Source organism: Macaca nemestrina, chromosome 8 (assembly GCF_043159975.1).
Source record: "Macaca nemestrina isolate mMacNem1 chromosome 8, mMacNem.hap1, whole genome shotgun sequence".
NCBI lineage: Eukaryota > Metazoa > Chordata > Mammalia > Primates > Cercopithecidae > Macaca > Macaca nemestrina.
Window position 1 is genome coordinate 58,614,087 of NC_092132.1, and position 25,512 is coordinate 58,639,598.

Genomic DNA, 25,512 nt, shown 5'->3' on the forward strand with positions numbered 1-25,512 from the left:
CTTTTCCCTCAGTGAATATGGCTTCATTTCTCGTGACCGCTGTTTTCTCTGCATATCTACTCTGGACTGCTCTCATTTCCATTTACTCATTTTCCAGTCCAAATTCCAAAGGGAGTAGTCTGACTGACTTAGATAACAACCATTTTTCCCATTCAGCAGAGCCCTTCAGACCACCATCGAGGTTGCCAGCCAGCTGTGGACAGGCCACCCTCTTGAGATTAGGTGCCCAGCATGTGCATGATGGGTAACCATTCCTGCATGTAATACAGCTGAAAGTTCCCTCGCTGAAAAGAGCGAAGTTTGGCCTAGAAAACCTACCGTTTTAAATATTGAACAGAGAACAGGTTCTGACTGATAAAATTACTGTCATAACATGTTTTATAGGCTAAAAACTTAAGAGACCCTAACCAATGTGGATAGGATGGATTTTTTTTCCTTTAAAATGCCTTTTATGTTATAGTTTGCAGGATTTAAATACATTTGCATAATTCAATTAAACCCTGTGCTTTTAGGCTTCTTTCTGCCAAAGAATATAGCTGACTTATGGAAAATTGCATTACGATTTTCTGGTTCCTGGGCTCTGTTAAGTAAACGGAAGGTCTTGCATCATGCCCCGCATACATCAGTGCTATGAAGACCTGAAAGAGTTAATATACCTTTTTTGTTTTTGTTTTTAGCAATTTATTCCAGTCTGGCTCATGGAACACTTTGTGTTTATATTGCATTTTTCTCAAATGGAGTATTTAATCCTCACAGAAATCCCTAGTACAAAAGTATTTTTTCATTTTATGGATGAGGAAACTGTTATAAAGAAGAGACTTATCCAGAGTCACCTAGAGAATTAGTTATGTAGGGATTACAGGTCTCTGTTCAGTACCCAGCACTGGTAACTCATCATATTCCTTAATAGCTATATATAAAATGTATTTTCTAAATGAATTAATCTCAGTTTTAAAAAAGTCCCTGAAACCTAGCATGACATTGAGAGAGCACTGGATTCCTCCATCCTGACACAGTAACAAAACGACCTTAGATGGATCCATGTTCTTTTTCATTTGGTGATTTGCACATTTCTTTACTTGTGATGATGTATCCAAAAGTCAAAAATCTTCCTCAATACGAAGATCTCTTCAGGACATTATAGGACTTTAAGGCTGCCTAGAGGACACCTAAGCTTTGACCCTATGCAAAGATCCTGTCCTCCCTCAGCACAGGCTCCCTTAGCACAGGCTTAGATTGGCTGGAGGCTCCTGAGTACCACCAGCCAACAGAGCATTCACTACCTCACAAAGCAGTGCATTTTGTGGTTAAACAAGTTGCTAGAATGTTTGAGGGTTTTGCATGTTTGTTTTGTTAATTCATTGGTAAGTCCTTCTTCTGCCTTCTAGACCACATGAAATAAATCTATTTTCTTTTCTATGTAGCAGCATTTCTATGAATTTGAAGTAACTATTATGTCACTAGTTAATCTTAAATACTTTACTAAAAGAGCCTAAGTTCCTCAAACCATTTCTCATATGAGATGGTTTCCAGAATTCTCATCCCTTTTGAGTCCTTCTCTGGATTTTTTACAGATTACATGTTTTTAATATAAAGTGTGTCATTTTTCTGTTCTTGTGAATGCCATTTTAAAACACTCTTTCAGATTCCATTTTATGTGCACTGCTGTAATGTTGTCAACTTCCTCCATGTTGTTTGACAATCTACAAAGATGTAATAAAATTTCAAGTGTGATTAAAGTATTGTAGTTAAAATTATTGTAAGTACACTAGATAATCCAGCAACTCTGAAATTAACCACAAGCTGAGTCAAAAATACAACCTCGGGTGCCGGAAAATAATCATTAATCATACACTTCTTAAAACTGTTAGTCCTTAACTCCAAATGTTCATTTAGATGAAAATAATAGTATCATTTAGGCATCTAATTGAAGTACCCAGACTTAGTCTTTATTAATGCATCTAACATCCAGTTACTCAGGTACTGGTGGCTGCTAATAAAAAAAGATTTATTTTTGAGATAGAATCCACATGTCTTTGAGGTCTTAAGAACTAGAAATTTGACCAAAGTAGTACCATCCCCCACACCAAAGATTCTAACCAATGAAGGCATTGTCAAGTCTTGTGCTTTTTATATCCATCCAAAACAAGCCAATTGAGTGTCTTTTTAATTTACAACCTTATTCCCATATTAGGTTCTTCCTTTGAATCCCTCCTTTCCAGCATTTATGTAATGTCACTGATAAAATGTGGAAGGTTAATGGATTTCCACATCACTTATTTCCTCACCTGAAGAGAGAAGCAGATGTTTCACACCTGCTCGGGTCTCCATGTTGTGCTGCTACAAGGGGCCAAGGATACTGGAAACATATTACACAGGCTCAGTGTGAGACGCTGCCAGGCTCAGGATGGAATCAGCCTGGTGTGTGGAGAGCAAACTCTACTTATTTTTGCATATTCAATAAAGGCAACCATATCACAACACTTTGATTCCAGATTTCACTATCTGCCACAGGCACACATTCCAGGGCAGAATTTAACCAAGTGTACTGATGAGATCTGGCGATTGCTATACAATGTTCAAAGAGCACCACTGGCAGAAAGGCTTACACTATTCATTTGGGCAGCTATTGAAATCGGGAATCCTGCTGTCCATGTGTGAAGCTGGGAAGAAGCACAATGTGCAGTTGACAACACTTCACCCAGATGCCAGAGCAACACTTGCCTTGTATTTCAGATTTCTCTTTCATGATGAGGATGATGCAAACACTCTGACCATCTGTTTCCACAAACAAATAACATGTTGCATGGATAAAAAGACACCCACACTGAACTATAGTTGACAGGCATTCTTTTGTTTTAAGTCCTTATGGGTTTTTTAAGTTGTTGTTGTGCTTTGAAGCCAAGAATAGGAAATAACTGGTTTCTCATGTTCATCAATAAGCTATTAATGAGGATTTATTTTGTAATTAAATGCTTATCCACAAATCAAATCAGGCTGAAATTAATTTATAAATATCCCAGGCTTGTCAAAACAGGGGCAGTGTTATTTTAGAAAGGCTTGGTAATAGCTAGAGAAGATCTGGTAAGTTGCTAAGATCTACCTAGAATTAATTTTATCCGAATGTTATGGTGATAAATAAAAATTATTATTAGGAATGGACAAAAAGGACTACTGCAGAACAGTTGGTCATTTAACTGGTACTAGCAGAAAAGTTAATACTGAAAATGCAATACATATGCTGTAGCTTGAATGAGAGATGGAGGAGATATATGATGCAGCTTATATCCATGTGGCTTTATAAGAAATAGCCCACCAGGTGCAGTGGCTCACATCAATAATCCCAGCACTCTGAGAGGCTGAGACAGGCACATTTCTTGAGCCCAGGAGTTTGAAACCAGCCTGCACAACATGGCAAAACCCCATCTCTACAAAAAATACAAAAATTAACTGGGTGTGATGGTTCATGCCTGTAGTTCCAGTGATCTGTGAGGCTGAGGTGGGAGAATCACTTGAGCCCAGGAGGTCAAGGCTACAATGAGCTGTGATCATGCCACTGCACTCCAGCCTGGGTGACAGAGTGAGACCATGTCTCAAAACAAAAACAAAAACAAAAACCCATAGCCAATAAAAGCCTTTAAGAAATGTTTTACAGTACAGATTCTATTTGTTTTACATTCAGGATTTTTTTTTCTGATTTTTACTCATATTTCATGTTCTTTATCAATCCTAATTTTCTTTTAGGGTAAGCGCTCCTAGAAACATATGTGAACACAATGATCCATAACATTTTTCTTGGTCCAGACTCCTTTGAGAAGCCCATGATAACTCTAGATCCCCTCCATGTAATAAAAGGTGTATACAACATATGGCTTCAAGGACTTCAAACCAAAAATGCGCTAGACATCCATGGCCAGCGATTAAGAATTTTGCTTCTAAATATTATACAGTAATGGTCCAAGTGTTTGTAGATACAAAAAAGGATTAGGCTGCCACTTTCACAGAGAGCAATGCAAAATGGCAATTTGTCAGAGATCTGATCTATATGATTTTTGTTTTGATTGGGTAAAGAGAAATGGAAAACATGACTTGACCCAAACACGTAAGGAAAACAGATCCTTCTCTCTTATTTTTATCAAAAGCTTGTTAGTACAGAATGACATATTGAAAGTGCTATTTTTTTACTCTGAAATCTGTTGGATACTGATAAACTCATTAGCCTACCACATGTGCCTGTACAGAAGGGTCCCTATCCTACAATTTTCAATATTTCACCTAAACATAATCTTTACACACAGGCTTCAAGGATGTGATTATACTGAGACCTTTGTATCCCAAGTAAATTGGGAATTGGGGTTTTTTCCATTTAAACGTAACAAAAACATAGCTAGTACTGTGTTTTCTATCTTCTAGCCAAAAATACTATAATTCCAAAACAAAAGTAGATAGATGCATAATGAATAAAAGTGTCTTGGGAAATCAATAATTTAAGCTTTCTTAGTCTTAAACTTTTAAAAACTTTAAGGAGTGATTCAATTTTATGATTTCCTTTATTCCTGAAACTTGTTCCTGGAAAGTTCAGTACATTGAAAGATTTTTAGATGGATCTTAGAAATGTTCATATTAAAGGACTGGTATGGTGAAAACTTGTGTAAACCAAACATCCCCTGATTTATCACTTTTGTAAATCTAAATTTTCAATATTGGGTTTGCTTAAATCTTTAAACTATATATATTACAAGAAAATAAGAATGATGATTTGGGACTCTATTTTAATATCCTAAGCACAAGACATCCAATTAAAAATAAGTTAGAAACTGTGGATAATGAATTATCATTAAATTGTATTCATTCTTATTTTTCTTTTCTGCTTCTATATTATCTTTTAATATTAAGTAATTTGCTTTCATTAAAATCTTCTCTATAATCCAAATATTTACCAGTAAGTTGATTATTCTCTGGGTAAATTACAATTTAAACTATATTAATTAGAAATTGTATTTGTAGGCTTGAAGGGAAAAAATTAATTTCTGTACTGAAAATAAAGCTGGTACATATTAGTTTGTATCATTTCTTCAGAAAATATTTCACAGCTTAAAGATGGTCAAGCTAAAAACAAAAATTTGATTTCATAAAAATGTAGAATGCAAGTGCTAAATAATGCCAATCACATTTTTTCCTATTTTACTTTTCTGAATTTTATGATGCATCAATTTCAGCCCAAAATTATGAATACTTTAGCAAAACTGGAAATGCCCTCTGAATAATGAATTATTATCCTCAGCTTTGCCAATATCAAAAGAAATATATTTTATGAACTCTTTATTACATAATACACCAATTTCAATTACAATCATGTGCTGCCTAAAGATGCTTTAGTCAATAACGGACTGCATAAAAGAAGATAGTCTCATAAGATTATAATAACATATTTCAAACTGCATCTTTTCTATGTTTACATTCACAGACTGACCATTGTGTTAGAATGGTTTACAGTATTTATTACAGTAACATGCTGCACAGGTTTGTAGCCTAGGATCAATAGGGTATACTGTATAGCCTTGGTGTGTGGTAGGCTGTAACATCAGGATTTGTATAAGTACACTCTATGATGCTTGCACAATGACTAAGTCACCTAACAATGCATTTTTCAGAATATATCTCTGTCATTAAATAGCACATAACTATATTTTTTCATTGGCCTGAAGGTGTCTACAGGTTAATTCTTCCTGCATAAAGTCCTACTTTGTTTAGCAGAAATCTCAGGGGAGGTGTTCTTGAGAAGACTATTCTAAAACACAAGGAACATCTTTGTAGTTCATGTTGTCAAATATAACTGGGTCAAGAGTGGTGTACATTCTTCTGTCTATGTGAATTTTTTTTCATAGACAAACTCTCCAAGAAAAATTCCTCTGGAGATCTGACCACAAACCCTGACCCTCAAACTGCAGCAGAACCAACCGGAACAGTGCCAGAGCAGAAGGAGATGGACCCCGAGAAAGAAGGTCCAAACAGGTGAGCATTTAATAAAGCTCACAACACATGTTAGAGCTATCGCTCAGCCTGCCCTAAAGAGCTCAAATATCCACTCTCCCCTTTAGTTGAATATAAGGGCAGAAAAAATTCAATAGTCACATAACACAAGAAAACTGTGTCAGAACTAAAAGGCTGGTTCTGTGCACTTCATCGTACCTCACTGGCCAGGCATGGCCACTAACCAATATCTCTAGGCAGCCATTTGGCTATAGGCCAAATCAGAACAAAAACATTTCTGTTACATATATGAGTCATTGTGTCATTATGGAAACAGCCTATATATTTACTAGGCATGAATTTTAAAAAGAAATGATGAAAATTTTCCAAGCTCACACATAAATAGCTATTCTAATTCTGTGAATATTTTATAGTTTCAAAAGATTAATTATTATTTCCTTTCATCCACTAAAGAAAGTGTGACACACTAACTAGGAATAATTACAGAACTGGAACATCTTTATGCCACTGAAGGAACACAGCTTTACAAGTACTTCCCATAAGATTATTGGAAATACTACAAAAGAGATGACAATTGAAATGTGAATCAGTAAATCTGCAATAAATCCCAACAGGGAGGTCCTTCCTTTTGCCACTCCTTGGCATGGTATTACACACCCGCTGATCCAGCTTAAATGGCTTAACTATAGTTGATATAATTGTAATATGTTTATGAAACAATAAAAGCATATTCTTATTTAATAGACAAAAAGAGTTGTCACTTATAAAGAAGTTAAAAGTACCTATTCGTCCATTCCACTCCACCCCACCCCGCCTTCTCTCTTAGCAGTGCCTCTACTGTGTTAAACCATCTGCTGTCAGTAGGAGTCATCGTGATTATCTGGGACCCGGAGAATTGCTGAATGAACACTTGGCATCAGAAAGAGAGAATGCCTTTTCGATAAATACAAATTTGGCTATATGAAAATAAACACAAGCTCACTCTACCACACACACGCACACGCATACACACGTGTGCACATAAACACAATGTTATTTGACAAAAATAAAAGTTGACATAGTATTTTGGCAGAGAGATGTTTAAACTCTGAGGGAAGAACTGGAATCTAACAACAGAACAACTAATTATTTATATTTTATCTATAACTGTTGTTGTTTACAGGATGATTTTCAGTCCTATTAGTGGATCATCATTATCTTCACTCAACAGATAAGCAACCAAGATACTGAAAGGTTAATTCATTTGCCTATAGTAATAGAGTCAGCTCTCCTAATATTAGACCACAAAAGATTTGAATTCCCAAAGAGAACTTTCACCTTCCTCATACCAATACACTCCTAGCCTTCCAAACTAATCTCCCTTTCTAGCATTAATTTCAATATGTTTATTTTTTATAATAACCCATGGCAATTGATAGATTTTCAAAGGACTGAAGTTGAAGCCATAACTAACAATTTGGGGGATAAATTCTTCTTAATCTTCATTCCTTCCTAGTATTTTTTATACTCTTCTGAAATGCGGAAGTGGAAACCTTTCAGTTACCCAGGGGTAAATTAGCATAGCTCAAAAACACAAAACTTCTTGACATGACCTCTAAGGCCCTGCCTGGTCTGTCTCTCACCTGTTTTTACTTTCTCCTCTCCCAACGCACAACCTTCCCAACTCTCTGCTCCAGTCGCACCTGTTCTATTTCAGTCTCTTGTATTTGTCATGTTCCCTCCTGTCGCAGACTTTTGCACATACTACTTCCTCTGCTTGTTCTATTCTTTCCTCCCCTGATCACCTAATTAACTTCTATTCATTCGTCAGATAACAGCATGACCATTACTTCCTTTGTAAGGCTTTCCCTGGCCTTCCTAACTAGGCCATGTGCCCCTATTAAAAGATCTCTTTCACAGCATTTATTGCTGATGCATTTTATATGATTATCTGCCAGAAAAATCCATCAGTCTCATCCTCTAAATTGTGTGCTTCATGATGGCAGGGGCCATGTCTGTTTTTGTTGATGATTAGTATCCCCAATACCCACATCGATGTCTGGCGCATGGTAAATATTCAGTAAATATTTAACAAATGAAATGATTGATCCAAACATACTGGATTTGCTTGAACTTCTAGATTTTCAAAACTGTACAGCATCTTCAGGAGGAGACAGCAAGACACAAATGGCTTTCGAAGTCTTCCCATTCCTTTCTGCTCAGAATTCTCGACAAAAGCAAGAATAATCAGTAGCAGATAGCAAAGATAATGAGAAAAAAACATGAGGCTGTAAAGCTCTCAATTCCTTACTTCTCATCTAACACGGCTTTTCATCACTATCACTACCATGAGATGGCAAAACTGTTAAATCCAGAAGACTTTTTTTTTAAGTGTTACTTTAGTTTCATGGGTACACACACAGGTTGATACTATAGATAAATTGCTTGTTGCAAGGGTTTGATGTATATATTATTTCATCAGCCAGGTAATAAGCACAGTACGCAATAGGTAGTTTTTGACCCTCAGCCTCCTCCCTCCCTCTATCCTCAAGTAGGCTCTGGTGTCTATTGTTTCCTTCAATATGCCCTTGTGTGCTCAATGTTTAGCTCCCATTTGTAAGTGAGAACATGTGGTGTCTGGTTTTCTGTACCTGTGTTAGTTCACTTAGGATAATGGCCTCAAGCTCCATCCATGTTGCTGCAAAGGACATGATCTTGTCAGAACACTTTTTAATGTCTTCCTGGCTACAATGTAGATAGCAAAGTGGTTTGAGAAGTATTAACAAACTGAGTAGACCCAAGTTAGCTTGAAGTTCTTGCTTTGTCATTAGATGGTTGTTCACATGTTTTCTCAGGATTGGGTGAAATCCTTCAGCTGCACTGAAGGAACAACTTGAAAGGGGCATTATAAGCTCCAGTATCACCTTTGACTAAAATTAATGGGAATCTTAAAGTTCAATACCATGTAGAACTGACCAAAGTTTTCTGTTCTGATCTTATGGGCAACAACAGTTACCATATCTAGACTTCTAGAGACAGAGTTTTTATACATTATAATAAAATATCAATGATAAAATAATTATTGAAATTATTACTTCATAATGCTTTTGATGAGTAAAAGATCACCTTTGTATTTTCAGTTGTTAAATATCAGCATCTTTAACCTTGGGCAAGGTCAGGTTTGAAAAGCTCTTTCTCCTAGAAAAAAATTAAGTATTTGATTGATTACAGGAACTCAGTATAGATGCTGTGTGAGTGACCTGTTCTCACCTCGATTTTTTAAATTTGGAAAATTTAAAAGAAGTTTTCTTATTGTAAGTGCAATTACTTTATCTTCTCATGTAAGCCTTGAGCTGAATAGGGATTATTATGTCTGGACTGATCAATAGGTACTGGGGAGAAGGGATAGTGTGGATTTTGGTGTCAGTGTGTGAGAAGTACAGTGTGATATTATTGATTACACCCTTAGTTTCTGCCCTGTTGGGAAGATGGGCAGAAGTGAACATCTAGAGGAGCAGAGACACAGAGATTACCATCTGTATCAGTTAGGGTTCTCCAGAAATATAGAACCAACAGGATGTATGCACATATAGGGAAATAAATTTATTATAAGGAACTGACTCATGCGATTATGGAGGCTGAGTGTCCCAAGATACGCAGTCAGTAAGCTAGAGACCCAGGAGAGCCAATGATATAGTTCTAGTACAAGTCTGAAAGCCTGAGGACCAGAAGAGCCAATGGTGTAAGTTCCAGTTCAAAGAGCCAGCAAACATAAGACCCAAAAGGAAACAATGTTTCAGTTTGAGTCTGAAGTCAGAAAAAGACCAATGTCCAAGCTTAAACAATCAGGCAGGAGTGCCCTCTTTCTCTCAGGAGAGTCAGCTTCTTTGCTCTATGTAGGCTTTCAACTAACTGAATGAGGTTTACCCAAATTAGGGAAACCAATCTGCTTTGCTCAGTCTACTGATTCAAATGTTAATATCATCCAAAATATCCTCAAAGACACACCCAGAATAATGATCGACAAAATATCTGGGCACATTGTGGCTCAGTCAAGTTGACACATAATATTAATCATCACACCATCTCCATTATGTACATAAAGGAATTGAAACTGTATTGGTCCCACTCTTCACCCCCAAAAGCAAACAATTCGTTATCTTGTCAAATGAAACACTTAGCTTCTGAAAGACACAGGGTTCACCCCTGTGAAGTTCCACTGATGCCATTTGTCCATTACCAAGAAAAACAGCTTATTTCTGGCACTTTATCTCAGTCCAGTCTTATTTTTTAATATAAAAATACATTTTGATGGACACTAATGAATAGCAAGCAAAAGAAGATGTGTTTTGCCTGGAAATGTCAAATAGCTACGTCTGAAAAAGGAGACAGAGTTGAATGGCTTATAGGTTAAGTGGTTAAATGATGAACAAGCAAGTGAATGAAACGTTCAGTGCCTGTGACTAGGGTGTGCTGCAAGACTGACTTTTACACTATAGTATATGGCTTTTTATCGCCATTGTTACTCATAATACTGAGAAGGAAGGTTATTTCTATGAATAGTCTTCTTTGTTCATAATAGCAATCAGTCTCTATTTGGGTGGTTTTAAAATAGGCAATCATTTCACAGCAGGAACAATGAGAGCAGAATAGAATTCAGAATCTTATCACCACTCATAAACACTGACGTTTATTGTCTTGTAGCTAGAAAAAGCAAGAGTCACTGCAGTAAAGATGCTTAAAAATCCATATGTGACTTTATAGTTGAAATAGAAAAGGAATGTCAGTTGTCAAGTTTACAAAAATAAAAAGCAATCTACACTTCAATAATTTATAAGCATTTTTTTAAAAAAAGGAAACCAGCTACACACTTGCCAGTTTTGTGGGATGCATAATAAAAATAATGCACTATTACTTTTAGCCCCATATTGAAATTTTCCTCTATAGTAAGCAATACTTTTATAATTAAACATTGCAAACACTTTAAACAACAGATCATCAAATCATTTTTTATTTATTTTTTATTTCAATAGGTTTTTGGAAAACAGTGGTGTTTGGTTACATGAATTAGTCCTTTAGTGATGATTTCTGAGATCATTCTGAACAGTGTACACTGTACCCAATGTGTAAACTTTTATCCTTCACCCCCTTCCACTCTTTTCCCACAGTCCCCAAAGTCCATTGTATCATTCTTATGCTTCTGCATGAGAATACTTAGCTCCCACTTATAAGTGAGAATGTACGATGTTTGGTTTTTCATTCCTGAGTCACTTCACTTCAAATAATAGTCTCCAATTCTGACCAGATGTGGTGGCTCACGCCTGTAATCCCAGTGGAGATTGGTCTTTGGGAGGCCAAGGCAGGTGGATCACTTGAAGTCAGCAGTTTGAGACCAACCTGGCCAACATGGTGAAACTCCGTCTCTACTAAAACTACAAAAATTAGCTGGGCTGGTGGCTTGCATCTCTAATCCCAGCTACTCAGGAGGCTGAGGCATGAGAATCACTTGAACGCAGGAGATGGAGGTTGCAGTGAGCCGAGATCATGCCACTGCACTTCAGCCTGGGCAACAGAGCAAGACTCTGTCTCAAAAAATTATTATTATTATTATTATTATTATTATTATTATTATTATTTTACTCTACAATTCCATCCACATTGCTGCAAATGCCATTATTTTGTTCCTTTTCATGGCTGAGTAGTATTCCATGGTGTGCGTGTATGTGTGTGTGTGTGTATGTATATGCGTGTGTGTATATATATGTTTTTTTTATATATACTAGGTATCTGGGTAGATACCTAGTAGTGGGATTGCTGGATCAAATGGTAGATCTACTTTTAGTTCTTCAAGGAATCTCCAAACTGTTTTCCACAGTGGTTGTACTAGTTTACATTCCCACCAACAGTGTAAGTGTGTGTGTGTATATATATGTTTTTTTTGACAGGAATCACATATGTGTGTGACAGGAATCACACACATATATATATACCATGGAATATATATATGTAAAGTGTGATACATATCACACTTTATTCACTTGATTGATGAGCATCTGGGTTGGTTGCATATTTTTGCAATAGCAAACTGTGCTACTATAAACATGTATGTGCAAGTACCTTTGTCCTATAATGACTTATTTTCCTCTGGTTAGATACCTAGTAGTGGGATTATTGGATCAAATGGTAGATCTACTTTTAGTTCTTTAAGGAATCTCCAAACTGTTTTCCACAGTGGTTGTACTAGTTTACATTCCCACCAACAGTGTAAGTGTTCCTTTTTCACCACACCCATGCCAACATCTATTATTTTTTTCATTTTTTGATTACGGCCATTATGGAAGGAGTGAGGTGGTATTGCATTGTGGTTTTGATTTACATTTCCCTGATAATTAGTGATGTTGAGAATTTTTCCGTATGCTTGTTGGCCATTTGTATATCTTCTTTTGAGAATTGTCTATTCATGTCCTTAGCCCACTTTTTAATTGGATTGTTTCAGGGTTTTGTTTGTTTGTGTTTTCTTGCTGATTTGCTTGAGTTCCTTGTAGATTCTGGATATTAGTCCTTTGTCAGATATATAGATTGTGAAGATTTTCTCCCACTCTGTGGGTTATCTGTTACCTCTGCTGATTATTTATTTTGCTGTGCAAAAGCTTTTTAGTTTAATAAGTCCCGCCTATTTATCTTTGGTTTTGTTGCATTTGCTTTTGGGTTCTTGGTCATGAAGTATTTTCCTAGGCCAATGTCTAGAAGGGTTTTTCTGATGTTATCATCTAGAATTTTTATGGTTTCAGCTCTTAGATTTCAGTCTTTGATCCATCTTGAGTTGATCTTTGTATAAGGTGAGAGATCAGGATCCAGTTTCATTCTTCTACATGTAGCTTGCCAATTATCCCAGCACCATTTGTTGAAAAGGGTGTCCTTTCCCCACTTTACATTTTTGTTTGCTTTGTCAAAGATCAGTTGGCTGTAAGTATTTGACTTCATTTCTGGGTTCTTTATTCAGTCCAATTGGTCTATATGCCTATTTTTATACCAATACCATGCTGTTTTGGTGACTATGATCTTATAGCATAGCTTGAAGTTGGGTAATGTGATGCCTCCAGATTTGTTTCTTTTGTTTAGTCTTGCTTTTGCTATGCGGGCTCTTTTTTGGTTCCATATGAATTTTAGAATTGTTTTTTCTAGTTCTGTGAAGAATGATGGTGGTATTTTTGACAGGAATCACATTGAATTTGTAGATTGCTTTTGGCAGTGTGGTCATTTACACAATGGGATGTGTTTCCATGTTTGTGTTGTTTGTGATTTCTTTCAGCAGTGTTTTGTAGTTTTCCATGTAGAGGTCTTTCACCTCCTTATTAAGTATATTCCTAAGTATTTTATTTTACTTTTTGCAGCTACTGTGAAGGGGATTCAGTTCTTGATTTGATTCTCAGCCTGGTCACTGTTGGTATATAGCAGAGCTACTGATTTGTGTACATTAATTTTGTATCCTGAAACTTTGCTTAATTCATTTTCCAGTTCTAGGAGCTTTATGGGTGAGTCTTTAGGATTTTCTTCATATAAGATTATATGATCAGCAAATAGTGACAGTCTGACTTCCTCTTTACTGATTTGGATGCCCTTGATTTCTTTCTCTTGTCTGATTGCTCTGGCTAGGACTTTCAGTACCATGTTAAATAGAAGTGGTGAAAGTCAACATTTTTATCTTGTTCCACTTCTCAAGGGGAATGCTTTCAACTTTTCCCCATTTATCATAATGTTGGCAGTGGGTTTATCATAGATGGCTTTTATTACCTTAAGGTATGTACCTTCTATGCCAGTTTTGCTGAGGGTTTTAATCATAAAGCGATTCTGAATTTTGTCAAATGGTTTTTCTGCATCTACTGAGATGATCATGTAATTTTGTTTTTAATCCTGTTGTGTGATGTATCACATTTATTGACTTATGAATGAAAAACCATCCCTGCATCCCTGGTATAAATCCCATTTGATCATGGTGGATTATCTTTTTGATATGCTGTTAGGTTTTTTTAGCTAGTATTTTGTTAAGGATTTTTGCATATGTGTTCATCAGGGATATTGATCTGTAGTTTTTGTTGTTGTTGTTATGTCCTTCCCTGGTTTGGGTGTTAGAGTGTTATTGGCTTCATAGAATGATTTAAGGACAATTCCCTTTATCTCTGTCCTGTAGAATAGTGTCAATAGGATTGGTACCAACTCTTCTTTGAATGTCTGATAGGGTTCAGCTGTAAATCCATCAGATCCTGGACTTTTTTTGTTGGCAATTTTTAAAATTACCATTTCAATCTCACTGCTTGTTATCGGTCTATTCGGAGTTTCTATTTCTTCCTGGTTTAATCTAGGAGGGTTGTATATTTCCAGGAATTTATCCATCTTCTCTAAGTTTTCTAGTTTATGTTTGTAAAGGTGTTCATAGCAGCTTTGAACAACCTTTTGTATTTCTGTGGTATCAGTAGTAATATCTCCTGTTTTATTTCTAACTGAGCTTATTTGAATTTTCTCTTATCTTTTCTTGGTTCATCTCACTAATGTTCTATCGATTTTATTTATCTTTTCAAAGAACCAGCTTTTTGTGTCATCTCTTTTGTATTTGTTTGTTTGTTTGTTTGTTTGTTTCAAGTTCATTTAGTTCTGTTCTGATCATGGCTATTTATTTTTTCTGCTGGGTTTGGAGTTGGTTTTTTCTTGTTTCTCCAGGTCCATGAGGTGTGACCTTAGATCATCATTTTGTTCTCTTTCTGACTTTTTGATGTATGCCTTTAATGCTATGAATGTTCCTCTTTGCAACACTTTTGCTGTATCCCAGGGATTTTGATAGGTTGTATCACTATTATCATTCAGTTCAAAGAATTTTTTAAATTTTCGTCTTGATTTCATTGTTGACCCAATGATCATTCAGGAACAGGTTATTTAATTTTCATGTGTTTGCATGGTTTAAAGGATTCCTTTTGGAGTTGATTTCCAATTTTATTCCACTGTGGTCTGAGAGAGTACTTAATATAATTTCAATTTTCTTAAACTTACTGAGACTTGTTATGTGGTCTATCATATGGTCTATCTTGAAGAATGTTCCAGGTGCTGATAAATAGAATGTATATTCTGCAGTTATTGGGTAGAATGTTCTATAAATATCTATTAGGTCTATTTGTTGTAGGGTATAGTTTAACTGCATTGCTTCTTTGTTGGTTTTCTGTCTTGATGACCTGTCTAGTTCTGTCAGTGGAGTATTAAAGTCCCCCACTATTTTTTTTTTTTTTTTTGAGACAGAGCAACTGGAGTACAGTTGCACAATTTTGGCTCATGGCAACCTCCACCTCCCGGGTTCAAAAAATTCTCCAGCCTCAGTTTCCACAGCAGCTGGGATTACAGGCACATGCCACCATACCTGGCTAATTTTTGGTATTTTTAGTAGAGATGAAGTTTCACTATATTGGCCAAGCTGGTCTCAAACTCCTGACCTCAAGTGATCCACCTGCCTTGGCCTCTCAAAGTGCTGGGATTACAGGCATGAGCCACCATGCCCAGTCTAAAGTCCCCCACTATTATTGTGTTGCTGTCTATCTCATTTCTTAGGTCTAGTAGTAATTTTTTTATAAATGTAGGAGCTCCAGTGTTAGGTGCATATATATTTATGATTGTGATATTCTCCTCTTGGACTAGTCCTTTTACCATTATATAATGCCCCTCTTTGTCTTTTTTAACTGCTGTTGCTTTAGTTTGTTTTGTCTGATACAAGAATAGCTATTACTGCTCACTTTTGGTGTCCATTTGCTGGAATATCTTTTTCCATTCCTTTACCTTAAGTTTACGTGAGTCCTTATGTGTTAAGTGAGTCTCCTCAAGATACCAGACACTTTGTTGGTGAATTTTTATCCATTCTGCCATTCTGTATATTTTAAGTGGAGCATTTGGGCCATTTACATTCAATGTTAGTATTGAGATGTGAGGTACTATTCCATTCATCATGCTATTTGTTGCCTGAATACATTGGCTTTTTTTATTGTTATTGTTATATAGACCCTATGAGATTTATGCTTTAAGGAGGTTCTATTTTGGTGTATTTTGAGGTTTTATTTCAAAATTTAGAGCCCCTTTTAGCAGTTCTTTTAGTACTGGCTTGGTAGTGGCAAATTCCCTCAGCATTTGTTTGTCTGGAAAAGACTGCCTCTTTCCTTCTTTCATGATGCTTAGTTTCACTGGATACAAATTTTTGGCTGCTAATTGTTTTGTTTAAGGAGGCTAAAAATTGGATTCCAATCCCTTCTAACTTGAAGCGTTCCTGCTGAGAAATCTACTGTTACTCTAATAGGTTTTCCTTTATAAGTAACTCGATGTTTTTGCCGCAGAGCTCTTAAGATTTTTTCCTTCATCTCGACTTTAGATTAACTGATGACTATATGCTAGGGGATGATCTTTTTGTGATGAATTTCCCAGGTGTTCTTTGACCTTCTTGTATTTGGACGTCGAGATCTCTAGCAAGGCCAGGGAAGTTTTCCTGACCTCAATGTGTTCAGGAAACGTGTGGAAGTATTCCCTCAAGTGTGTTCTCCAAGCTTTCAGATTTCTCTTCTTCCCGAGGAACACCAATTATTCTTTGGTGTGGATGCTTAACATAGTCTCAGACTTCTTGGAGGCAGTGTTCATTTTTGTATTATTTTTCCTTTGTCAGAAGGGTTAATTTGAAAGCCTTGTCTTTGAGCTCTGAAGTTCTTTCTCCTGCTTGTTCGATTCTATTGCTGAGACTTTCTAGTGTATTTTGCTTTTCTCTAGCTATGTCCTTGATTTTCAGAAGTTGTGATTTTTTAAAATATGTGTTATCTTTATGTTATCTATTTCACCGATTATTTTTCCTTTTATATCCTATATCATGTTTTTTTCTTTCTTTAAGTTGGATTTCACCTTTCTCTGGTGCCTCCTTGATTAGCTTAATATGCAACCTTCTTAATTTATTTCCTGGCAATTCAGATTTCATCTTGGTTTAGCTCCATTGCTGGTGAGCTGGTGTGATCTTTTCTGGTTGCATTTCATTTGGGTAGACTATTTCAGATGGAAGATCTGGGACCCAAGGGCTGCCAGATTACTTTGTACCATGGGGTACTCGCATGATGTGGTGATTGCTCCCTTTCCCTAGGGGTGGGGCTTCTTGAGAGTTGAACTGCTGTGATTGTTTTTGCCCTTCTGGGTCTGGCCACCCAGTGGACTTACAGGACTTCAGGCTGGTACTAGGGAGTGTCTGAAAAGAGTCCTGTGATGTGATCCTTCTTCAGGTCTCTCAGCCATGGATACCAGCACCTGCTCCAGTGGAGGTAGCAGGGGAGTGAAGCGGACTCTGTGTGGGTCCTTGGTTGTATTTTTTTCAGTTGTGCCAATTTTGTGTTGGTTGGCCTCCAGTCAGGAGGTGGTGCTTTCAAGAGCACATCAGCTGCAGTACTATAGGGTATGGGGAGGATGTAAACTTGCCCTAGGGTTGCCTGGTTAAGTATTCAGGTTTTTTAGGTGGTGGGCAGGGCCATAGAGCTCCCAAGAGATTACGTCTTTTGTCTTCAGTGAACGGAGTGGGTAAAGAAAGACCACCAGGTAGGGGTAGGGGTAGGTGTGTCTGAGCTCAGACTTGCCTCGGGTGGGGTTTGCTGTGGCTGTTGTAGGGGATGGGAGTGTGGTTCCCAGGCCAAAGGAGTTATATTTCCAGGGGGATTATGGCTGCCTCTGCTAAGTCATACATGTGGCCAGGGAAGAGGGGGAAAGCAGTCACAGGCCTCACCCTGCTCCCACACAGCCTGCAGTCCTAAAGGCCGTTCTCACTCCCACAGTGCCCCACCAATAGCACTGAGTCTATTTCCAGGCAGCCGGTGACCAGGACTGAGAACTCGCCCAGACCACTAGTCTCCTCGTTGAGAAAGCAACAGACTCAGTTTTTCGGCATCTCCCTGAGATGTCCTTCAAGGGTCTGTGGATTCTCTCAGCTTTCCTGATATGTTCCTGTGGCAGTTCTTGGTGCAAAAGATCATGATGTGAGTCTCCACATGCTGTTCTGTCCGTCCTAGGAGGAGCTACAAACTTGTCCTGCCTCCTATCTCCCATCTTCTCCACAATCCCTGTCAATTCATTTTTAATCATTATTGCTAACATATTTCTAGCAATATGGCAAACTATATGTAGAATATTATTTGGGGTGAATATAATTTAAAATACTAGAATCACTTGAACCCAGGAGGCAGAGGTTGCAATGAGCTGAGATTGCACCACCACACTCCAGCCTGGGTGACAGAGTGAGACTCCATCTCAAAAGAAAAAGAAGCCAATCTGAAAAGGCTACACACTGTACACACTCTATGATCACAGCTATTCTGGAGAAGGCAAAACTGTGAAGACAAAAAAGAAGAAAAAACAGTGGTTGCCTGGGACTGGGGGGTTAGGAAGACAAATAGGCAAAAAATAGAGGGTTTTAGGGCAGTGAAACAACTCAGTGTGACACTAAGATGATGGATACATGTCATTATAAATTTGTCCTAACTCACAGAATGTTCACCACCAAGAGTGGACCGTAATGTAAACTATGGAATTTGAGTGATAATGATATGTCAGTGCAGGTTTATCAATTGTCACAAATGTACCATTCTCTTGGGGGATGTTGACAATGGGGAAGTTTATGCAAGTGTGGAGTCAAAGGTATGTGAGAAATCTGTATACCTTCAACTTAATTTTGCTGTAAACCTAAAGCTGCTCTAAACAATGAAGTATATTTTTTTAAGTGTGAAAGAATTAAAATATCTCTTCTAAAGAGGAGTGACTGACATTCAAAAAAATTAAGATTGATTAATTTTAGAATTTTTTAAGTAAACGTGCATGTTAAATATCTTTGAAAAATACGAGATTAAAACAGAATTTTTAACCTCCAAATACTAAACTTTCACGGTTTTAATATTATAAGATCAGAGATGACAGAGAGAGCATGCAATTCTGTCAATTACAAAATGAAATTGGTAATTCCACACTCTTAGGGTGGATGATTTTAAAATATTTATCTTCATTTATGAATGGATCAAGGATTTAAAAATTCATTTAGGATACAGTATATTTGAATATCACAGTAGCTAGTTCCTAAAGAACACAGTTGTTTCAAGTTTACATAGAGTATATATAAAAGTTGACTATATACCATGCCCAAAGTGCACTGTAAAATCTCCTAGGAACTCTTTAAAAGTGCAAATGCTTGAGTTCTATCCCCAGCAATACTGATTTAATTGGTCTGGAATGGGTTCTAGGCATGAGCAGATCATAAAGCTTCGCAGGTGATTCTAATGTAAATCGAGGCTAGAGAACCATTTTTCTAGAACATAAAGTAGGTCTCAGCAAATTTTAAAGATTGCCCATCATATTGAATATATTCTCTAACCACTATGCAATAAAGTTAGAGGTTAATTTTATAAAACTAAAATTTAGAAAACATCTCCATTAGTTAAAATTTAAAACACCTTTAAGTAACTCCGAGGTCAAAACATAAATCAAAGGGAAACTGGAAATACAACAATGAAAATAATGAACATCGAACTTGAGGAATAATAAATATACTGTCAGGTATTTGTTTTTGCCTTTCTGTTTCAGGAGTTTTTTCCTCTCTCCTTTTTTTTTCTTTTTTTTTTTTTAAACTAGTTAAGTTGGTTATAAAGTTCATTTGAAAAAAAAACAGATGAGCAAAAATAGCCAGAAAGACAGGTGCAGTATCACATGCCTGTAATCCTAGCTACTTGGGAGTCTGTAGAGGGAGAATTGCCGGAGCAGAGGAGTTCAAGGCCAGCCTGGGCGACACAGCAAGACCTCATCTAAAAAAAAGTTAGCCAGGAAAACCCTGAAAAATAAAACTAATAGATGTAATATTATTCCTACCAGATATTACAACCTATTTAAACTTCTATAATTGAAAAAGTGTGGTAGTGGCACATGACTCAAACCATAGAACAGAATAGAAAATACAGAAATAGATCTAATTGCACATAAAAATATAGTATATTAAGGTTAACATCTAAAATCTGTAGGAAAAAGGTGGATTTAAGTACGTAGTGCTAGAGTAACTAAGTAGCCATATGGAAAAATCTAAATTTGAATTTGTCCCTTGTGCCACACACCAGAATAAATTCCCAATGAACCAGAGATTTAAATGTAAAATAATAAAACTATACAAATACTAGAGGAAAAATGCTAATTCTTCTACAGCCTAGAAATGTACATTATGTCCTAAAGTTCAAAATTCAGAAGCAATTAAAAGAAAGCTTAATAAATTTTACTACCTAAAAAATAAAAAAAGACTTTGCATTACAAAACAAATCACAACCAAAATAAAAAAGAAAGAATCAGCAAAATACCCAGATATGAAAATGCTCATTGCTACTTTCTCCGATGACTGATAAGTTTATTTTGGGATTGATAACATATTTAAATTTTGTTTTGCTATTAAGGTACTTTAAAATTGCTAATGATTTAATTAACTTGATATCCTTCATATGTTACTACCACAATTTCATTTTTCTTTTTTCAAACTTCAATATCAGAAACATAGTATACTTTAACCAATAGCCTAAAGTAACCAATATGTCAGGTAATCCCAGAAGTAAAACAGTGATCCTGGTACTCAAAACAAGTACAATCTGAAAGTCTGGCCTTACCTCAAAAAAAGTAATTACTCATAGTACATATAAAAGTATATATTATATATAATATTTATATACTATGTATTACATGTCTTATATATCTATAGAGTGGTGAACTACCTGCTAGAGCTTCCATCTGTGCTTTCTATTCTTAAAAGTCATTAATAATGCTGCCAAAAACTAGATGTACCAAGATGAAGCAGGCCAGGATCAGAAACGGCAAGAGTGCTTTACAGGTAGGTGGTTGGACATGAGTCAGCAGACAAAAGACAAACATTTTATGAGTGTGTGTAGTGGCCCTGAGAGAGGAACCAGCCTACAGGCAGTTTGTGGTCCTATCAAAAATTGCTTCACTATTTATCATGGAGAGATGACAGCTCGGTTGCCTATTGCTATAGAAAACCAGAGCTGACAGAACTCCTGAGTCTCCTTCCTTTCTTTTGGCATAGAAAGAAGGAAATTTGACAATTCCTATATTGTTTTATGGCACTTTAATTAAGACTTTCAAAAAATGGGTCTTCTTGTGTTCTTAGCAAAGTGAGGAGACCCATGTGATGATTGACTGGTTGGTTGATTGAAAGCTTTTGAAAATTACAAGAGTGAACAATCTCATTTCTATGATGCAGGCAGGCAAAAATCCATGAATAAAGCACATTGGGGATATTAAAACAACAGAGTTAACCTGATAACAAAAGAGACAGGAGGTAGAAAAGAGAAGCGGAGGTGAACTTAAGTGCACCTTAAGAAGTCCTTCCTTTTGCAAAGAACCCATATAGCTGAGGGTTGCCATATGGAAAAGGGGGCCTAGTGATACCATATCATCTTCTTTATTAAAAAAAACCTCCAATATCTAGAAATACATATTTTGCAATACTACCAAAATAAGTTACAATTCTTTCAAATGATAGATCCAACAAAACACAGCTATAGGTCACCAGTTTACCATTTCTGCCTTGAAAGAATGTTCTAAACAAGTTCATTGTCAAACCATGTAATTTCATTATAAAATCTGGCATGTGGTCAACAGGAAAAACATTCATTAATGTTGTTTCCAATATAAAGCAGTTATGGAAGAAAGAATCAAAACTAGATGAAGAATCATTTTTATATTTTAATTAACTTTATTGCATTTCCTTCCAGCTTATTTTTATAAGTGTTGCTTTTATTAGGGTTTTGTTTTATACTATAATTTTTGTAGATGTTTGTATCTTAGGTATTTTTTTGTCCAACAGTATTTAACAAGCAGTCTTCCATGGTAATAGAATGTTTTTGTAGCCAACCTCTTTAATTCATTCGTAGTAGTCCAAATATGAATCAATTAGAAAAGAGGTCTAGTTGATTCTATTTGCAAGTTAATTGGTTGATGATGGCTGGAAGAGCTGGCTAACAAGTAAAATGGAAGCTCCCCATGGTGAGAGAATAAATGGATGACTACTGTGTTTCTTAAGATCTTCATCCTCTTGGGAGGAGGAAAATGATTGCTCTGCCTAGGACTGGCAATTAGCAGGAGACAAGAACAAGGTGAGAGGAAAAGAGTAGAGATGGGGGTGGAGAGTGGGGGATATCTCCCTACCTGGTGGCAATAGCAGACAAAAAATTTGAGTCATTTGAAAAAGAAAACAGATTTCCACCTAGTGGGAGATAACTTCAGGCATGGGAAATAGTAAAAGTAGTACATTGATTTACAGTGCACAGATTTTCAAGAAGCAGCGTAAATACTATGTAGATAAGTTGAGAAAATCATTTACAAGCCACCTAAAAGTAAGCTAATCTGTGGCGGCCAGGGTGGAGAATGGCAGTTTACAAGAAACCCCCATACTGTCTCCTTCCTTTACAAGGAAGGAAGAGACTTTTGAGTTAGCAAACCAAGGTATGCGGGTTAACTCATTTGCCAGAGTGAGGCAATTCCCAGAGGGACTGACCATTTTATCTCAACTGTTTAGCACAGGGTCTGGCACTTAATACATACAGTTGAAGGTAATCACATTGTGAATAAAACATTATGTGCTTTATTCTAGTAGATTCCTAGAAGAGGAATCACAAAGTGAAAACATATACAAAATTTTTTAATTTCTGATGGAAATTTTTTGAGTATAGTTTTAGCTTTAAATATTGTTCTTGTTTTAAACATAGGAATTTTTTTTTCAAATATGGCTGTTTTCATTAGCCATAAAATGTCTTGATCATTCTTCCTTTATATGAAAGGTAATGTTTTCATTTTTTTTGTTGTTACTTTTCCAGCATCCCACAGTATCAGGACAGTTTGTGGTACAATGCAGTAAAACATAAAACTGAGAGCTTAAATGTCTAATAATTCTATAGCAATAAATATTCACCCTAACTCTGCTGAGACAAGTAACAGTCCAGCAACTCGTTTTCGTGCCAACAATCAGCTAGGTAAATTGCTTCTACCTAGCCTAATGATTCATTTCATTGCAGCTGTTCATATTGCAACTGTTCACCAATGCCCTTTATGTGGGCAGCAGGCTCACAGAAACAGGGCTGTCTGAGCTCAGCCAAGCACTGGGGATTGTAAGACATTGACAGACAATAGAGAAACAACTGTGTTACTCTATGCTAGAGGAAACTGTAGCCAGGGGACAAGTTGACAAAATAGGTACAATTAGAAGAAAAAAATCCATGTGCTTCCACCAGCAAATGTAACATGTGTCTGTGTCAGTACCCAGTTTATCAACTTCTACTTCTGTAACAATGAATGAACCTAACATACTTGCATCTAAGGCCACCTCCTTTATTAGTGTGCTAATCCCCTCTAGCCTAGTCATAGACACCACTGTAGCAATTGCACCCTTTCTCTCCCACAACACCTAGCTTGTTCTCTTTGTTGGATCATTTCCATAAACATGTAAACGTGTAGCATTTTCCACATTTAAACAATAGCAACAAAATGCCTCCCTGGGCTGCTCGTGAGTGACCAGCCATACCCTATTTCTCTATTCCCCACTACAGCAAATTTATTCGAAACAGTTACCTATATTCACTTTTTCCGCTTCCTCTACTCCCATGTTCTTCTGAATCTGTTTCAGCCAGGGTTTTATTCCTTCATTCCACAGCTTCTACTGTTATGAAAGCATTTATTGGCCAACGCAAGAGGATCACTTAAGCCCAGGAGTTTGAGACTAGCCTGGGCATCAGGGCAAGATCCCATCTTTACAAAAATAAATAAATAAATTCTTCAGGCATGGTGGCACATGCCTGCAGTCCCAACTACTAGGAGGTCTGAGGCAAGAGGATCACTTGAGCCCAGGAGGTCGAGGCTGCAGTGAGCCATGATCATGCCACTGAACTCCAGCCTGAGTGATGGAGTGAGACCCTGTCTCAAAAAAAAAAAAAAAAGAAAGAAAAGAAAAGAAAAAAGAAAGAAAGAAAGAAACTAAAGAAAAAAGCTTTTATTGGCTTCTGTTCACTTTTCCCAAGGTCAATAATGCCCTCTACTCTGATGACTACTGCTTCTCAGCCTTTTGGCTAAGATCAAGTGTATACTGATGGCCATTGCTCAGTTCTGCTTTATTCCACCTACCAGCAACTATTCGAAGTTGATCTCTCTCTCCCTTCTATCTTTATCCGGCTTCCCAGAGCCCACTCCTTTGACTGCTGCCCTCCCTCACTGGCCACTCTTCCTCACCGTTCGTTAATGGCTCCTCTTCACCTCCCCAACCTCTAAACTTGAAAGGGCACAAGCACAATCCTCAGACCCCTCCTTTACCTAGATTCTGTTAGTAAGTGATTTTATTCAGTCCCATGGCTGTAAGCAACATTGATACCCTGATGGTTCCCAAATTTGTATCTTCAGTTGGTATTTCTGCGCAGAACCCTGGGTTGAATTACCAACCGCCAAGTTAAAATTTCTTCTTGGTGGAATCAGACATGGCAAAATGCATGCGTCCAAAACCAACTCTTAATTTCCCTTACCTTTTTCAAACCCACTCCTCCTGCAGTTTTCCCCATCTCAGTGTAGGGCATCTTCATTCTTCTCTTTTCTCAACCCAAAAATCCACCCTATTTTCTCTCTCCTACAATACAGCCAATCCAAAAGCAAATTCTGTCGGCTATTCCTTTGTGTTATATCTAGACTTTGCCATATCTCAGATCTCCACTGCTACTCCCTCACACATAGCTATTGCAGTAGCCTTCTAACTGGTCACCTAGCTTCTGCTCTTTGCCCTTGTATGTTCCATATTCACCAGAGTAGCCTGGATGATCCTGTTGAAGGGTGGATCATCCCTTTCTCCTCTAGATTCTTCAGTGGTTTCCTATCTCATGCCGAGGTAAAAGCTGAAGTCCTCATGATGGTCCACAGAGCCCCATATTATCTGCCTTCAACCTGGTAACCCCCCACTGCCTCCTTAACCTCAGTTCCTACCACTCTCATTGTCTCACTCTGACCCAACCACTCTGGAACAATCTTACCCCAGGTATCTGCATAATTCTACCCTCACTCCTTTCAAAGTCTCTGCTCAAATGTTATTTTACGGGAGAGGCCTTTTCTGACCACTCTGTAGAAAATACCAGTATCTTTCACTCTTTGTCTTCCTTACTTTGTTTTTCTTCATAGCATTTATCATCACCTGACATATTCTATATTTTTTAAGTTTATATTATCTGTCTCTCTTTATTAAAAAGTGAGGTATCTTCAAATATAAAGATAGGACTTTGTTAAGCTTATTTCTATATTCTCAATTCCTAAAAGACTTTCTGGCATATAATAGGCCTATGATTAATAAATTCTGAATGAATGTATGAATGAATGGATGGATGGTTGAGAGCCTTGTAACTTTGGAGGGAAGATAATGTTTCTTCCCATAAATGTGTGACTTTATCCTTAAATTATTAAATGTAAAATATTATC

The 25,512-nt window shown here is 36.9% G+C and overlaps 1 protein-coding gene and 1 long non-coding RNA gene across 4 annotated transcripts in view; one reads left to right on the plus strand and one right to left on the minus strand.

Annotated features, from left to right (window-relative positions):
- The window catches only part of LOC105477158 (cyclic nucleotide gated channel subunit beta 3), a 158,976-nt gene that overhangs the window by 11,557 nt on the left and 121,907 nt on the right, over nucleotides 1–25,512 (plus strand). The window contains exon 3 of the mRNA XM_011733534.3: nucleotides 5,889–6,015. Coding sequence (XP_011731836.2) covers nucleotides 5,889–6,015 — 127 coding nt within the window. The remainder of the gene's footprint in view (nucleotides 1–5,888; nucleotides 6,016–25,512) is intronic.
- Nucleotides 1–25,512, minus strand: part of LOC105477156 (uncharacterized) — a 104,958-nt gene that overhangs the window by 8,917 nt on the left and 70,529 nt on the right. The window lies entirely within an intron of this gene.